Consider the following 18,292-nt stretch of genomic DNA (forward strand, 5'->3'; position numbering starts at 1 on the left):
ACTTGTAGTAGGGATGTTGAATTTTCTACTTGGAAATGAATAAAGAATGGACCAGTAGTGAGGATGTGATGGAAAATTAAAGGTAAAGACTTTGAAAGTGGGTGATGAAACTGCCATTGTTGAGAAAGAGAGACTTGGACCAAGTTCAATGGTCTTCATGGATACGGAACCTTTTGAAATGAGAGGGAAATTCATGCAATGCAGAATAATAATTCCACATTTGTGTTTTCAAAAGCGAAAAGAAATTCGATGCATATATGTACACAAATACTCCAGCAATTGTATTTGGATCCCTTCTATATCCCTATAAATCAAAATTCTTCCCTCTCTCCTTTTAATAAACTTTTTTTTTTATTTAAATATATATTAAAAAAACTTTTAAAAAACAACCATTACTATAATTTTAAAAATATTCCGACTCTAGCACCCCAAATCCTAGTTCTTGCCAGGGAGAAATGGTTTGCGTATGGTACATGCAACCCATGGTCCCAATATATATATATAGGAGGTCCCTCTCATGCATTAATCAAGAGTTGTGGTGTCATGGGGTGGTTGGCGACCAAACGATCACTCAAGATTTGACTTGAACAGTGAGCGAATTGGTTCCATATTATCATCTTTAATTAAAAACAAAGACTCTGTCACACTCTTTTTTTTTTTTTTTAATAAATACATTAATAATCATATAAAATGACTCTTTCAAAATCTAATGATAGCTTTTACTTTTTATCAGACCATAAAAAATAAAAATTATTTAGTTAAATACATTTTTTTTCCACTAATTTTATAAAAAATATATTTCAAACCTTGAAAAACTAAAATACTTTGTTTTTTATTGACAAAGATGTACTTTTAATTTATTTTACAAATACAAATCCACCAAATATTAATTTTAAATCAAACATATATATTTTTAATCTAATGTTTTAATAGTAATTAAAAAACACTACAAAAAATCTACTCATATCTTAAAAAGAGTAGGTCAAATTATAAATGTCAAATCCATTTTGGAGATTAATCTCCTAAATAACTAAATTAGTAGATCAACTTAGAGTGTACTGAGATAAATAATTTTTATTAAAATAATAATGTTTTTGTTGTTCTAAAAGATATTGAACTAATTGGGTTTGGGGGTGTTTAGAAGTCTAGAAAAATGTTATTTTTTAAAGTATTTTTTTTATTTATAAATATATTAAAATAATATATATTTTTTATTTTTTAAAATTTATTTTTTACATTGGTATATTAAAATAATTCAAAAACATTAAATTTATTTTTAAAAATTTTAACAAAAAATAAATTGAACTTCAATGTCAAACAAGCACTTAGACTTAATTTAATTTATAAAATGAAATCACCAAAAAACCAGCTCAATTAAATAAATTTAATCAAATCAATATATCATTAGATTTAACTAAGATTAATCCAAGTTCAACTCAACTTGTCAAGTTGGGTTGAATTTAATTATTGCAGTTAAGAAAGTTACAATAAAACATATTTTAAGGTGTTTGTTTCCGTACCAGATTATTACTGTTAAAATCATCCACTTAAATCTATCTAAGACTCCCTTTGTTTTATGAAAAATAGATTTTTGAGAATTATTTTTAAAATTTTTTTGTGTTTGTTTATTATTAGAAAAATTAATCAATACAAAACATTTAATAGTCAAAGAAAAATTTGACTTGATTTTCAGGAAAATATTTTTCTTTTATTTTAGGTAAAAACACTTTAAAAAAATTATGAAAAATTTAGAAATATCTTATTATTTATTAATTAAATTAAATTAGATCCTCAATATTTTGATTGCTATATATTTTATTTTAAGTTTTTTTTTTCAATTTAATCCATTGAAAATTGATTTATTTTGATTTTTATGTTAATTTTGATCATAATTTATTTTTTTTTTTTTAATTAAAAAATTTTATTTATCAAATTTGATTCATATTTTTTAGATTGCTATTTATTTTTATTTAAAATAATTTGAGAAATTGTAATTTTTTTAATTTAATTATTTTTTTAACTTTTTTATTTGTCAAATTTTTTTATTATTATATTTTATTTAAAATAAATAATAAAAATATATATTGTTTTTAATTTTATCCTTTAATTTTTTATCTATAAGATTTTGTTTTGTTCCTTCAGTAAACTTGAAAAAAAAATATTAATAAATTATTTTTTAGTATTTTTATATAGCTAAATATTAAAAAAAAATTACTAATTTATTTTTAAAAATATTATTAAATATTTAAAAAATAATTTTCTTTTTAAAATTATATGTTTTTAAAAAATAGTTTTCAACCAACAATCAAATTGTAATTATGGATCAGAAAATATTTGGTGTTGATGTTTAAAAGTTTATATTTGTTGACCATCAAGGAAAAAAAACACACCTCTCCTTCCTCTTGCCCTTTCTTCTTCGATGCTGAATAATAATCCCTCTCTTCCTCTCTTTGTAGAAGAGAGGGGTTTCTTCCCTTCAAAATAAACCCTAAACTTCCCTTTATTTTCCTCTCCATACCATTCCTCTACACTCCCACCTCCTCCTTCTTTTGAGCAAATCTTAAATTACTCGCTTAAGGGTTTCTTTTTTCCAGTAAAAAACTAGAAAACGACGTATTTTGTTCTGGAAATCTAGGGTTTTCTTTCTTTTCCCTTTTTCTTCTTTGCTTGCTTGTTTGCAGGTTTTTGTAAATATGGAGCGATCTGATGGCAAGGATTTCAAAGAATTCACTGAATCTTCTTCAGGTTCTTACCTCTCTCGTGCTCCAATTATTTGATTTTTAGTCTTTTTTTATGATTCTATGTATTTGATTAAAAAAACTGATTCTTTTTGGGATTGGATTTAAGGTTTTTTTTTTTCCTTTTTCATGCTGGGATATGAAATATTATTAAAAAAAGAGAGAGCTTTTAGACTCTAAAGGGATTTTTATAGAATCTAAAATCTTGGGATTTAAGAAAGACTAGGTTTTTTTTTTTTTTTTTTTTTTTTTTTGGGGGGGGCCGGATTGTGATTCTGGGTAGGGATAGATTCTTTAGATTTGGGAATATACTTAAATTTAGCGTAGGGATGATTTTTGGGTTTTGTGTTTATGAAGTTTGTGGCTTTTTAAATCAAAATTCTCGTTCTTTTGTTGTTTGAATGAATATCGAGCTTTGAATTTTATTTATTTATTATCTTGCGATGCAAAGCAAGTTATGATATATGGTGAGTCAGTTGGTTTTGAATTGTGTGAGTATTAGTTTGGATAGCGTGATTTTAGGTTGGATCAGTTATGTGCTAGTTGGGTGCGTGGCTTTCGATAGTGGTGATTGGAACTTTACTAGATAGAATTGCTGTGATGCGATTTTGTTAGTGTATGCTATAGCTGAAAACTCATCTCGCATGGCAAGTTTTTATAGCTGATGCCCAGCTTCTGTTACGAATTTTTTTATTTTCTTGAACTTCTTCAGGTTCTCTCATCATATCAGGTCAATTTTATTGGGTGCACGATGGGGCTTATTTTGATGCATAATGTTTTTCTTGTTAGTTCTTGTCTTTTACTCCTCTGTGAAGGGTGCAATCTAGTCTTCTATACTAGAACGTGAATTCAGATAACTCATAGTTTTCCTACTTTATGAGTTTGTCAAGCTTGCTCTTCTGTTAACTCTGCAACTTCGTACCTTTTTTTTTCAAACTATCTTTCAGGTGCACTCTTTGATGCTTCACAGTACGAATTTTTTGGTCAACATGCTGTGGAAGAAGTGGATTTGGGTGGTTTAGAAGATGAGGGTGAGAATCTTTTGCTCGGGCCCACCAATGATGAGTACCGTTTATTTGATAGAGATGAAGTAAGATATTTTTTTTGCTTCTCTAATCCTTTCAGCATTTATTCTCACCATCGCTTTTTTACTGGAAACATTTTAATTCATGACTGCTGAATATAATTAGCTTAATGTTTTATCCATTTGAATATCTTTGATTATATGTGCCATATGTGTATTATTTTTGGATGCAGATATCAATTAAGATCTTGTTACCGAGTAATTGATTGTCATTATAGCTGGAGGCTTGATGTCGTTGTCTTCATTGTACATTTATTACTAAACTGGTAGTTTAGAGTTAATCTATCAAAACTAAGAAAGATTAAAACATAATACTGAACTAATTATGGCATTTTAAAACATTTTGTGTGTGTGTGTGTGTTCTGATTTTTGAAGTGGTAATTATTGTTTTGAAAACAAAGGAGGTTGCTGATATATAGTTCCATTTTCAAATGGTAATCACTCTTATAAATGATCTTTATATGTGTGCAAAATTAAGTTTCCCGGTCCTTTCTGGTTGCAGATATATGGTTCCATTTTTAAATGGTAATCACTCATAAATGATCTTTAGATGTTTGTATAATGAAGTTTCCCGGTCCTTCTTTCTCATGTATGAGATAAATTCATTTGTGACTTGAGAAAAGAAACTAAAACCTCTCATTTCATAAGTTGCATCTGATGTTTAGAAGCTTGATGGTAAGAAGTTGCCAGTCTGCTGTCAGCAGCCAAATGTTCTTCCTGTTGTTATCGTCAAAAAATGATCCTGTAGAGGAGAATGGCCTATTATGTGCTTAAACATAGCTATTTGATGTCAGCTACGTCTGTTCTTTCCTGTGTTTTTATCATTTCAGTGTCCATTGCAATGTTTGTTTAACTCTTATCTGAAGAGTTATTGAAAAAGAAAGATAAAACTTTTATTTGTTTGTCAGGTACTTTTCTGTTCTGTTGCAGCCAGCTATGGTGTACCACTGTTTGCTATACTATGACACATTTATAATCTAAAAAATATTCTTCATGCTTCTTAAGGCTGTGGTTGATTTTTCTTCTAAACATTTGATTATTCTTAAACAGTAATAGACTTGCCTTTTGTTTCAGAATCGAGTATTGATTTAACTTCTAGGGGCATGAATTGCTGCTGTAATGGCTCTCATTTTTGTTCTCTTCTTTTTTTCCTTTTGATTTCAGGGTGTATGTTTAGGATCTTTATCTGAAATTGATGATCTGGCAAGTACTTTTGCTAAGGTTAGATTCTTTAACTTTTATGGTTATGTATAACATAATACTCAATGAGTTTTGCATGTTTTATATTTCATTCCTATATGTTCTGTTTATTAAGATGTCAAGTTCAGTTATTATCATAGAAATTGTGAAGGGTGCAAAAGCTAGCTTGTAGATTTTTTGGTAAGTGCTTCAAAACTGCATGTTGCAGGGCCGCAACAAGGTTGAATTGGTTCTTATGATGCATCTCAATTTAAAAAATATCAAAATGAAGTTTTCTACTAGGGCCTGATGGTTTTGTCTGAGTAAAAGGGATAGATGCTAAGTTATGAGTTCAAGGAAGAGAGACAAAAAGTGGAAGGACAATTGTGTCGATTGTTCTCTTGATCTGAACATATTCTGTATCATTTGTTGGTTGTATTATACCTTCACCTCGATACCCACCTCCTCTTCATCTCTTATTGTTAATAAAAATTTAAGAATTTAGGAGCATGATAGAGCATTTTCACAAGGAGGATTAATTCATCTCCATAGCAGAATACAGGAAATGGAAAATTAAATCAATAAAAGTAAGGTATTGCAGCGCCAGTGAAATGTAAGCTGAAGATATCTTGTCAAATGCTGCAGAAGCAATGCTCAATTGAGAGGGCCTAGAAAGTAATCTTTCTACCCTATAGTTGCTGCTTGGGAGGGAGTGGGTCTTTGAACATTCTTGAACTGGTCAATTCAAATGCTCCAAATCACAACAAACATTGTAAACATGTCAAAAGTATTCTTCTACCTCAGTGAATTTCAGTACAACTACTACACACAAGATGTAGCACTCTTCCCCTTTCCAACCTTGCTTAATTCATCAAAAGCTAATTTCTGTCTATCATCTCGGTGTAGAAAAATAACTGAAAAACTCTGTTAAAAGAGTTCTATGTAGCACATGTATGCATTGAGGAGGTCAAATGAGGAAGGCCAAGATTCTCTATGAACTGCCTCAGAGAGTATGAACTGAACATGCATTTTCTGTTAGATGAGTTTTGGTTTCTAAACCTGAAACTGCCATCTTAAGTATTAGCTGGTCTAACATTAACTTTGAGATGAGCAACAATAATCAAATGCTTCCCTTGAGCTGGTCAGGCCCAAGCTAGGGAAGTTAGGATGAGCTCTTGTCATTATATCACATTATTCTTCTAGGATAATGCTCTCTATATTCTCTGCTACTATTGTTTATAATCATCTTGCCTCTGGTATCTTTTCCAACCTGTTTGAGGGATGCTTTCTAATTTTTTTTGTTGGATTGTGAATTTGTTGTCCACCTACACAGTTGAACCGAGTTGTAACTGGACCCAGGAATCCAGGAGTTATTGGTGACAGAGGATCTGGATCCTTTTCGAGGGAAAGTGAGTTCAACTGTTACTTTTTGTTTACATTATCTTGTTGCACTAAATCAAGAAGTTTACTAGACTTATTATTCTGTAAATTTGCTTTCTGAGTGCTGAGCATTTTATACGACCATGTGATTGGGGAGATTTGATTCTCATATAATTGTTGTCAGCTTATTTGTGAGCCAAAAAGTATTATTGAATAGAAATGCTTTCATTCTTTATTGTCGGCTTGAAAGTGAATTATCACCTGAGTTTTCTTCTCCATTTTATTTAATTTACGAAGCATTTCATGATTGTTTTTCTGACTTTATTGAGTTTTTTCTATAAGCCTGATAATTTGTCTGATATTTTTAGCAGGAGTCCTTACATATGTATGCAGGTCAGAAGTCATTCCCATCAATAAGATGGAGTGGCTTCTTGGCTAAACTTAATTTATTTATTTTTTTGGTTCCTGCTAACCATTTTGAGATTGATTTAGTCAGTCTCATGAACTTCTGGTACATCCATCATATCACTTTGCGGCAATTAGTATGAACAATTTTGTTGTGCCAGATGGTTGCTTGTCCCCCGGTTTCTTAACTGAAAGAAGTAATAAGATATTTTGGGTATATGCGTACTTCTCATCACGTGCTGGCAACTAGTGCAAATGATTTCTGTGGTGTTTCCCAGTGTGCAAAATAAGATGCAGTTCCCATAACTTTATTTGATGATTAATATTGATATATTTCCACTTTCTAGTGTACCATAGTTATTAGTATGCAGTGTGGCATATAATTTTTTTAGGTCAGTGTTGCTTCAATGGTGGTGTCTAAGTATATCTTCTGCCATGATATTTAATAGCATTTTCTTTTTCAGGCTCATCTGCCACTGATTGGGCACAAGATGGAGAGTTTACGAGTTGGTTAGATCATCAAATGTTTAATGCAGAAAATTCTCAGGATAGCGAGAGATGGTCATCACAGCCCCAACCTTCTTCTGCTTGTTTCTCAGAATCAAAACCTTTGTACAGAACTTCCTCATATCCCCAGCAGCCACAACAGCTTCAGCACTTCTCAAGTGAACCAATTCCTGTACCCAAATCAAATTTCACATCTTTCCCTCCTCCTGGTTGTTCGCCACACCACCTTAATGTTGCTTCTCGTGCTGGTGGACTGCAGTCACACTTGTCTGCCCCGAATCTGTCTCCTCTGTCCAACTCTAATCTTCATCTGGCTGGTTTACAGCATGGGTTACATTATGGTGGAAATCTGGCCCAGATCACGTCTCCTGGCCTTTCTTTTAATAACAGGCCACAAAAACATTGGGTTAATCATGCTGGCTTATTACATGTAGATCAGTCTAGGCTCTTACAGAGTATACTGCAACAACAATTATCGCATCAAAATGGCCTATTGTCTTCCCAATTGATGTCACCACAGCAGCAATTGCAACAGCAGAGACTGCACCCTTCAGTTCAACCATCTTTGGCTCATTTTGCAGCAATGCAATCTCAACTCTTTAATGCACATCCTTCATCATTACATATCAGGGAGCAAAAACATAAATCATCCCAAAGAAACCGGCGCTTTTCACAAGGCTCTGACACTAGTAGTCAGAAAAGTGATGGTGGCTGGGTGCAATTTCGATCCAAGCATATGACAGCTGATGAAATTGAGAGTATTCTCAAAATGCAGCATGCTGCTACTCATAGCAATGACCCATATATAGACGATTACTACCACCAAGCTTCTCTTGCCAAAAGATCTACTGGGTCGAGAACGAAAAACAATTTCTGCCCGTCTCACTTGAAGGAGCTACCTTCTCGATCTCGTAACAGTGCGGACCAGCATTCTCATCTCCATTTTGATGCACTTGGGAAGATGCCCCTCCCTTCCATACGGAGGCCTCATCCCCTTCTTGAAGTAGATCCTCCTGGTTCTGGTGATGGAAACTCTGAACAAATGTCTGAGAGGCCTTTGGAACAGGAACCTATGCTTGCAGCTAGAATCACCATTGAAGATAGCCTGTCTCTTCTTCTTGATGTAGATGATATTGACCGTTTCCTGCAGTGTAATCAGCCCCAAGATGGTGGGGCTCAGCTCAGACGTAGGCGGCAGAACTTGCTTGAAGGATTGGCAGCGTCACTTCAGCTTGTTGACCCACTTGGCCAAACTGGCAAAACTGCTGGACTTGCCTCAAATGATGACATTGTGTTCCTGCGGTTAGTATCACTTCCCAAGGGTCGAAAGCTCACCTGCAAGTTTCTTCAGCTTCTATATCCCGGGAGTGAACTCACTCGTGTTGTCTGCATGGCTATTTTCCGTCACTTGAGGTTTTTGTTTGGTGGCATTCCCTCAGATACGGGAGCAGCTGACACAACTACAAATCTCACAAAGACAGTTTCTGCATGTGTAAGTGGCATGGATCTTCATGCATTGAGTGCTTGCCTTGTAGCCATAGTTTGTTCTTCAGAGCAGCCACCATTTCGGCCTCTTGGTAGCCCTGCTGGGGATGGAGCCACAGTTATTTTGAAGTGTCTTCTTGAAAGAGCTAGTAAACTATTACATGGTCCCCAGGCTTCTTCCAACTGTGGTATGCCCAATTTTGCTCTCTGGCAGGCATCATTTGATGAATTTTTTGATCTTCTTATGAAGTACTGCCTGATTAAATACGACACTATACTGCAATCAGTATATGCAAAGACACCACCTAGTGCAGAAGGTATTGATTCAGAGGTGCGTGCAGCAACAAAACGAGAAATGCCTGTTGAGCTTTTAAGAGCTTGCCTTCCTCATACAAATGAACGCCAGATGGAACTTTTAAGACATTTTGGGCAGCAACGCAATACCATTACTGGCCTGAGTGCACATCCAGGGAATAGTGGTCACATAAACTCTGAATCAGTGAGGAGTTGACCGAGGAAAGAATTAAAGATATTTCAACTGGATGGCCAATCTGTTTACATCAATCTCTCGGCAAATTTGGACATGGAAATGGAACTAATGTGGTTTGGAGCTTGGAAGTGGCATGGATTCACCTTTATTGAGTCAGGTTTTTTAAGGGTTCATCTTTATCTTTCTAATATTTTCCTTTAAAGGATTATCCAGGACTCTCATCTTGTTAAGACTTGTTGTCATATGCATAAATGTGTATTATGGTGGAAAGAAAATATACATGGGAGATGGTGACTGGGAAGTCTTTTTATCTTTTTTATTCTTCCAAGGAGCTTTATTTTGGTGCTCGAAGTCGTAATTCCTGGCAAAAGTTAAAGCTTAGGGGATAGATTGTACAGGATAAACTCGCCCTTTTCTTTTGATCCGGCCTGGCCATTGGAAGTGAAGAGAGTTGTCATGGTGTCCAGTGTTCAGGACCATCAAGCGGGATGCACTTGCTGGAGAATGTTTCAGTCGGGCCTTACATACAAATTCTGTAATGGGGTATTCTGCTGTAACTGTAATAAATTGCGAAGGCAACGCATAAGAAATGTTCTGTTAGATTAAGGGAACTGAAAGTCCTGAATTAAATGTAGTAAATTTCTCTCGCATTTGCAGACATTTCTTAATAATGGGGGAGGGGGGGGTTTAAGAGCCTATGTTTCCCCTCCGTAACTTGTTTGCTCTATGCTAGGCATGTGCGTGTTGTTTAAACAGAAATTTGAACCTTCGACCTGGAGATGTTACGTTTTTACCTAGCTGTAAGACCACAAAAGAAAGGACGAGTCTTATCTTCCTATTTATTAACTTCTTTAATTGGAAACCTCTCCTGGTATACAAGGTTCCCGTCTTGATTGGCAACCCTTTCCATCTTTTTCTCTGATTAGATTTTATTTTGTGAATTATGAGGTATTTGGATTGACATCCCTTTTTTGAGGTTTTGATAAATGAATAATAATTTTCCTAATATGTATTGGGAGTAGCGTTCCTCATTAATTTTTACCAGTATCATGCATGGCCAAGGAAAATCATTATAATAGTTCTTTCCTCCTTAGCAAACTGAACTAGGAACTTCTTTGGACTGTTCAGGAGCTAAAATTACCAGTGGAGAAGAAGATATTAATTTTCCTGCTCTATTCTTGCCAAAAGTGAAAATGACCCTCAACCATTTTTATGCTTTATACATGGGTCTAGGGGATGCATTTCCCCTCAAAAGCTGTCTGTAGTTTTCTGAAGAATCAATGGAAGTGGTCCTCCATGGTTCATGAGATGATACAGGGGGTCTAGGGGATGCATTTCCCCGCAAAAGTTGTCTGTTGTTTTCTGAAGAATCAATTGAAGTGGTCCTCCATGGTTAATGCTCATCTCAATCAATGAGCTGTAATTCAACTGATTTCAATTTCATTTCCTTTTTTTTTTTATATATTTGTATTATTATGTGATTAATTGTGTTTGAAAATTTCCACTGCCGAACTTTTTACTTTATAACATTTCAAAAGAAAAGAATAAAAACAATTGTTGTCTCAGTAGCACTGCTCCAAAACACCAGAGTCTCTCCACTATTCTCCGTTGCTCCTGATTTGCTAAAGCTATGGCTGATAAGCCCCATGCAGTTCTTATCCCACTTCCATTTCAAAGCCATATAAAATCTATGCTAAAACTAGCCAAACTACTTCATCACAGAGGTTTTCACATAACCTTTGTCAATACTGAGTATAGCCATAGACGCTTACTTAAATCTAGAGGTCCTAATTCCCTCAACGGTTTGCTTGATTTTCGATTTGAAAACATTCCAGATGGGCTCCCTCATTCGGATATTGATGCTTCCCAAGATATCCTTGCACTTTTTGAGGCTATCAAGAACAACTCAATGGCTCCATTCATGAGTGACCTACTTAACAAGCTCAATGAGACAGCCACTTCTAATGTGCCCCCAATAACATGCATCGTGTCGGATTTCTCGCTATTCACTAATATCGCAGCTGCTGAAGAGCGAGGAATACCTATTGCACTACTTCAAACTGCCTCTGCTTGTTGCTTCATGTGCTTCAAACAACTTCGTCCACTCAAAGAAAAAGGTCTTGCACCAATTAAAGGTATGAAGGTCCTCTGTTTATCACCATTTTGGGGTTGTTAATATCTGGATTGCAATTTAGTAACAAAAATAAAGCTAAATGTAATTTTGAAGAGAATGATATCTTCTTTTTATTTCAGAGTAAGCAGAATTTATAATTTATATTGATGGTTTAACATCAAGATTCTATATTATTGCTTGTAATCAAGCCTAATTATCTATGGATAAGGAAACAAATAATTAAAGATTCAATTACAGTATTTGACTAAACTTGATTTCCTATTCTATGATTGATTTCCTATGCTGTGCTTGATTTTCTTTAACACTCCCTCTCAAGTTAGAGTGTATGTTAATTACACGCAACTTGCTAAGTAAAGTCTCAAACTGTGTGGAGCTTAAAGGCTTAGTAAACAAGTCTGCTGATTGGTGTGTAATTTGAATGTAGGTTGTCTGAATCATTCTTGCTTGAATTTTCTCACATATCAATTAATAGTCTATTTCTACGTGCTTGGTTTGCTCATGAAAGATGGGATTTGATGCTATATGCATTGCTGCTTATGTGTGATTTATCTGTAAGTCCTTCAAAATGTTTTTCAGCCATGTAATTTCGCAGCATGTAGTAGCCATGGAGCAATATTTAGCCTCTGCACTTGAACGTGATATTGTTGTCTGTTTCTTGGTTCTCCAAGAAACCAGTGCCTCTCCAAGTAAAATGTAGTAACAAGTAACTGATTTTCTCATGTCCTTACAACGAGTCCAATCAACATCACAAAATGCTTGTAACTGAAGTGCACTTGTGGACGATAACAGGATGCCTTGCACAGGTGTTTGTTTGATATATTTGAGCATTTTATAAGCCATGTCCAGATGGGGTTGGCGGGGCTTGTCCATGAATTGACTTAAGATATGCACAACATAAGTCAAATTCGGTCTAGTTATAGTCAGGTAGAGTAACTTGCCAACTAACCTCCTGTATGTTAGTCCATCCTCCAAAGCTTTTAATCGGATTGTGTTAGGGACACATTTTGCTCCAAAGGAAACTGAGATGGCTTGACACCCAAAAACCCCGTATCATCCAGAATGTCGAGTGCGTATTTTCTCTGTGACAGACTAATGCCATGTCATGATCTTGCAACCTCGATGCCAAGAAAGTATTTAAATTGCCCCAAGTCTTTAAGTTTGAATTGCTCGGACAAGAAAAGTTTGGTGCTCTCTATGTCCTGCAAATTATTCCCAGCTAATATCACATTATCAATATATATCAGTAATGCTAGAAAGTTACCATGATGGCTTCAGATGAATAAGGAATAATCAGACAGAGACTGATGGAATCCTGCAGCCTTGAGTGCACCAGACAACTTGACAAACCACTGTTTAGAAGCTTGTTCGAAGCCATATAGGGATTTATGAAGTTTGCAAACACGTGTCTCCCCTTTTTGCTCGAAGCCAGAAGGGAAAGTCATGTAAACGTCCTTATCCAAGTAACCATGCAAGAATGCATTGTTGGCATCTAACTGATGTAAATGCCAAGACCACGCAAAGCTGCCACACTAAGTAAGATTTGACAAGTGACCATCTTGGCTACAGGAGCAAAAGTTTCCTGATAATCAATGCCTTTAACTTGGTTATAGCCCTTAGCTACCAGCCATGCCTTATATCGTTTTACTATTCCATCGGCCTTTAACTTGATTTTGTATACCCACTTGCAGCCAATTGAATGTTTATAGGATGACAATGGTACCAAACTCTAAGTCCTAGTGGCCTGTAAAGTAACTATCTCATAGTGCATAACCTCACGCCATTGAGGATGTTGAACAACCTGTGAAAAACTGGTGGGTTCTTTAAGGAGGGTGAGTTGGGCAATATAAGCCTTGTGATAGGGACAAAGTTGAGTGTAAGATAAATAAGTAGAGAGGGGATAAGCAGTACTTGAAGTGTGAGCCATGTTCGTGAAGGATGTTGGGTCAGGCCTTAAAGAGATGAAAATCTTGCAAGTATGAAAGAGTGGTAATAGAACGACTACCACGATAAAGGGGAGGAATGGGCACAGGGGAAGAGTGGGTCTGTATGAGAGATAAATCAGGTTGTTGAGGGATAAGGGTGGCTGGAGATGGAGACTCTATGAGGAGAGCCAGAGGGGTATATAAGCTGGTGGAAGGAGGTGTCTAGGAATTGGGTGAGCTGGTGAGTGTAGGACAGGTAATTAGAGGGGGGAGGGGGTGCAAAGTCTATGTTGAAAGGTAAGGATAGAATGAGAGTGGGAGGTGAAAATGATGGGGCATCAGGTTTAGTATGTGATGCAGGTGTAAGAAAAGGTAATATGGATTCAAATAAAATGACATCCCTGGAGACTATTATTCTTTGTTTAGCTAGATCTAGAACTCTATACCCCTTTTCCCATAAGGATATCCAAGAAAGATACACCAAGATGCTCGAGAATCAAATTTGGAGCGACTTTGTGCATGGGTGGAAACAAAACATAAGCAACCAAATACACTTAAGTGTAAGTAATTAGGAACTGTGTTGAATATTTTTTTTCATATGGTGTTTTTCCATGGAGAATGGGGGTTGGTGTTTGATTTATGAGATAAGCGGAAGCAAGAATAGCGTCACTCCAAAATTGATTAAAAAGACTGGCTTGAAGAAGGCATGTGCCATATTTAACAAATGCCTATGTTTATGTTCGGCAATGTTATTTTGTTATGGAGTATTAAAGCAATTGGTTTGATGAATGATACCTTTGTGAGTGTAAAAGGTTTCAAGCTTGAAGTCAAGACCATTATCACTACGAACATTTTGACTTTGGAATCAAATTGATTTTCAGCCATGTTGATGAAGTTGACTAGAAGATCCCTAGTATCAAATTTCTGTTTCATAAGGTTAATCCATGTGCATCTAGTGTGATCATCAATGATAGTAAGAAAATATTTGGCACCTAAAATAGAAGAAACTTTATAACCACCCCAAATGTCAACATGGATTAAATCAAACAGAGATATAGTAGTAATGAAATTTGAAGAAAATGGAAGTCTTATTTGTTTTGCTAACGAACAAATCAAGCACTTGTCGTTAGAACAAGAATTGACTTTAGGAAATAATAGAGAGACTTTGGTTGAAGGATGCCTAAGACGTTGATGCCAAAGGTTTGGGTTGGAAGTTTTGGCATGGTTGCATGTTCCTTTCTTGGCTTGGTCGAGAAAGTAGAGACCCTTTATTTCATTTCTTGTCCCAATCATCTTCCCCGAACATCGGTCCTCAATCACACAAAATTGGCTTAGAAAAATGGTTATGCAAGAAGAATCAAATGCTAGTTTTCTAATGGAAATTAAATTCAATCAGAAATATGGGACACACGAAATATTATCAAGGATCAAATTAGGAGATAGATGAACTCTGCCTATGTGAGTTACTTGTGCTATTGATCCATTCGGTAATTCAACAATGTAGCCATTAATCGATCTTGAGTATGTGAACAGATTTTGATCATAAATCATATGATTCATGCATCCACTATCCAAAATCCAAGTGCTTATGTTGCCATTAGGAAAGAGTGAAAAAGCTTTACCTGAGAGCTCATCATGAGTTGGACAGTTACTAACATGATTGGCAGATGATATTTTAGTTTTTAACATACTGAGTATTTGTTTGTACTCTTCAGCTATTAAAGGAAAATTCATCTCCTTCCTTTCATTTGTGTGTGATGCAACTTGATATCCATTAGAAATTGCCAAATTAAACTCAGCTTCAGTCACTGCTTTCTTCTTGCGACAATATTCAGCCATATGTCCCTTCCAGTGGCAGAAAGTGCATCTGAGATGTGCGCGTCAATCCTTGGTGGTGTGATTTGTTTTGTTACATTTGGAGCATCTCTATTCAGTCTCAGTCTTATGGCTTGAATTCTTTACGGCAAAGACAACAGCCTGTGGTTGAACATGGCTTTTCCCGACTGTCACCTCTGAGTACTTCTCATGATGAAGAACCAATGAATATGCCTTGTTTACCGTGAGTAATGGATCCTGCAACAGAGTGTTACTATGAACACCCACGTATGAATCATTGAGACCCATGAGGAATTTCATGATTTTCTGTGTGTTCGGATATACAACCACTTCCTTAATTGATCCACAAGTGCATGTCGGAAAGCTGCAAAGTGCATCACGCTCATCCCATAAACCTTTAAGCTTTGTGAAGTAGGATCTCACAAACATGTTGCCCTGCACACAATTATGAATTTCATTCTCGATATTAAATAATTGAACCACATTCACATGTGAGAATCATTCTTGTAAATCAAGCCATATTTGTCTGGCATCCTTATAGTTGATGATGCTAATAGCAATATCTTTGGACATAGATCCCAACAACAAAGCTTTAACCAAACTATTACACCGATTCCATTGTTGATGCTTATTTGGTTTCTTCTCATCAAGCTTTTTCATTGAGCCATCTATGAATCCAATTTTGTTTTTGACTGTCAGCGCCATAGTCATGGATTGGCTCCATGTGCTATAGTTGTCTTCAACCAAGGGTTGTGGCATAAGGACAGCGCAAGGTTGATCTAAATGGTGAAGGTAAAGCTGGTGATTGGGATGATCCCATCTTGCACCTAAAGACGTGCTTCCTTGGTTTTCGTCTCCCATGAAAGTCGGCTAAAGGGTTTGTGTTTTATTTTGATACCTAGATTAATTGCTGTGACACCATGAAGAGAATGATATCTTCTTGTTTTATTTCAGAGTAAGCAAAGTTTACAATTTATATTGATAGTTTAACATCAAGACCCTATATTATTGTCTGTGATCAAGCCTAATTATCTATGAATAAGGAAATAAATAATTAAAGATTCAATTACAGTATTTGACTAAACTTGATTTCCTATTCTATGATTGATTTCCTATGCTGTGCTTGATTTCCTTTAACAAATTTTGTTTTGTACTTTTTGTGTTTTGCAGACGAGAGCTTTCTAACAAATGACTTCTTAAACAAAGTTATAGACTGGATTCCTGGAATGAAAGGTATACGTGTAAGAGATCTTCCGAGATTTTTTAGTTGGGCGGATCCCAATGATTGTTGGTTTAACCACAATATGGAATCAGCTGAGAAAGCTTGTAAAGCATCTGCTATTATTGTACATAGTTTTGATGCTTTGGAGCAAGAAGTTCTGAATGCTCTCTACTCAATGTTTCCTCGTGTTTATCCTATCGGCCCGCTTCAATTGCTTCTCAATCAAGTACCTGAAGATGACCTAAACTCCATTGGATGTAACCTGTGGAAAGAAGAGCCTGAATGTCTCCAGTGGCTTGACTCCAAGAAACCGAACTCGGTGGTTTATGTGAATTTTGGCAGTATAGTAGTCATGAATAAGGAACAGCTTATTGAATTTGGAATGGGACTTTCTGAAAGCAACCACTCTTTTGTATGGATTATAAGGCCTGACTTGGTCATTGGGCAGTCAGCTATTTTTCCAGCAGAGTTTATGGAAGAAACTAAAGAGAGGGGCTTTATTGCTAACTGGTGTCCCCAAGAAGAAGTCCTTAACCACCCATCAATCGGAGGCTTCATAACACATTGTGGATGGGGTTCCACAATTGAGAGCATTTCTTCGGGGGTGCCTATGCTTTGTTGCCCATTCTTCGGGGATCAACAAACAAATTGTAGGTACGCATGCAATGAATGGGGAATTGGAATGGAGATTGATAATGATATCAACAGAGAAAATGTGAAGACGCTTGTAAGGGAGCTGATGGAGGGAGAGAAAGGTAAGAAAATGAAGAAGCGAGCCATGGAGTGGAAAAAATTAGCAGTGGAGGCCACAGCTCCAAATGGTACATCATCCATGAATTTGGACAAGCTTATAAACGAAGTTCTTCTGTCACGAAATTAAGTCATCGCTCAAGCTTGAGCCATGGTTTTCAATTTGGTTGTTGGTGCTGTGTGTCTATTGATTTGGCATTGTTGAATTAAAGCATTAATCTTCATGGTTGTACTGGGGAAAGGGGATGGCTAGTTGGAGGGACACCCTGCTAGCCACTGGGATCAGTCTAAGATATCTTACTGATAAAGCATGGATTGTAGTGTGTCCATATCAGTTGGTATTCTAAATAAATCTTGTATTTTCCATATGAAAGTCTCATGTTTGAACTTTCAATATAGGGAAGATCGAGGGCGAACTTTAATGATTTAATCTTGAATGCCCATTTAATGCACTGCGGGCGGGCACGAGGACATTGTCAATCAAGCCACAGAGTTCAAATCCAACAGTTTGAGCCCAAGTTTAGCTAGCCATAATTCTAGATGTCATGTCCGAGAAAATAACAACAGGCCCAGAAAGCAGAAACGCTATTCCTGCCTGAGATGTCACAGCTGAAATTCTTTCAAAACTCACTTCCAGAACCAGATTTATTCCTAGCATTAGTTAGTTCACTTTAATTCCCGACTTGTACTTCTTGAACTTATTACACTATCAACACTCCAAACAAAACCCACGTTTTGTTTCGATGCCAGCCAAATCTCTTGCAACGACAACCAAAAAGATATCAAGTCACATAAGTTTACTATAGTTCTTGATGATTATATTCTCACGTTTACTTCTTGACATGGTCTTGTATGCCTTGCTGGTAGCAGTCAAGCTTATATTTGTTTAATTTCTCCGGTGATCGTGGGATCGGATTTTATTTATTCTTGTTATTTCTTTTCCTTTCTTGTTAATATCCGTTATAAACATATTTGAGTTGTTATCATAATTTCTTGACAGATGTTTTAGTAGATTATACTTTGTTTGAGAATAAACAGCTCTTTTCAGCTCTCTTTGCCAGAATAAGTCTCAAGCAACAATCTTGGTAAGATAAAAGAAGGACTGCGAAAAAGGATCCAAATCCAAGATCAAACGCATCTCATATAATGGAAAGCACATA

At 35.8% G+C, this 18,292-nt stretch overlaps 2 protein-coding genes across 2 annotated transcripts; both read left to right on the plus strand.

Annotated features, from left to right (window-relative positions):
* The first annotated feature begins 2,369 nt into the window (after positions 1–2,369).
* LOC118033113 (protein PAT1 homolog 1) lies at positions 2,370–9,995 on the plus strand. Its single transcript, XM_035037963.2, has 5 exons — positions 2,370–2,745; positions 3,686–3,828; positions 4,987–5,043; positions 6,335–6,410; positions 7,251–9,995. The coding sequence occupies exons 1-5, from the start codon at positions 2,694–2,696 to the stop codon at positions 9,287–9,289; spliced, it is 2,367 nt and encodes a 788-aa protein (XP_034893854.1). The 5' UTR covers positions 2,370–2,693; the 3' UTR covers positions 9,290–9,995.
* Positions 9,996–10,139: 144 nt separating this feature from the next.
* LOC118033130 (7-deoxyloganetin glucosyltransferase-like) lies at positions 10,140–17,498 on the plus strand. Its single transcript, XM_035037990.2, has 2 exons — positions 10,140–11,403; positions 16,331–17,498. The coding sequence occupies exons 1-2, from the start codon at positions 10,899–10,901 to the stop codon at positions 17,260–17,262; spliced, it is 1,437 nt and encodes a 478-aa protein (XP_034893881.2). The 5' UTR covers positions 10,140–10,898; the 3' UTR covers positions 17,263–17,498.
* The last annotated feature ends 794 nt before the right edge of the window (positions 17,499–18,292 follow it).

The sequence above is a fragment of the Populus alba genome, chromosome 16, assembly GCF_005239225.2.
Source record: "Populus alba chromosome 16, ASM523922v2, whole genome shotgun sequence".
NCBI lineage: Eukaryota > Viridiplantae > Streptophyta > Magnoliopsida > Malpighiales > Salicaceae > Populus > Populus alba.

Excerpts from the sequence above, each read along its gene's own strand:
- LOC118033113 (XM_035037963.2), top strand. The coding sequence starts at position 2,694 with ATGGAGCGATCTGATGGCAAGGATTTCAAAGAATTCACTGAATCTTCT. Across the intron at positions 2,746-3,685 it reads ATTCACTGAATCTTCTTCAG|GTGCACTCTTTGATGCTTCA; the intron begins GTTCTTACCTCT and ends ACTATCTTTCAG. Across the intron at positions 5,044-6,334 it reads TGGCAAGTACTTTTGCTAAG|TTGAACCGAGTTGTAACTGG; the intron begins GTTAGATTCTTT and ends CCACCTACACAG.
- LOC118033130 (XM_035037990.2), top strand. The coding sequence starts at position 10,899 with ATGGCTGATAAGCCCCATGCAGTTCTTATCCCACTTCCATTTCAAAGC. Across the intron at positions 11,404-16,330 it reads AGGTCTTGCACCAATTAAAG|ACGAGAGCTTTCTAACAAAT; the intron begins GTATGAAGGTCC and ends TGTGTTTTGCAG.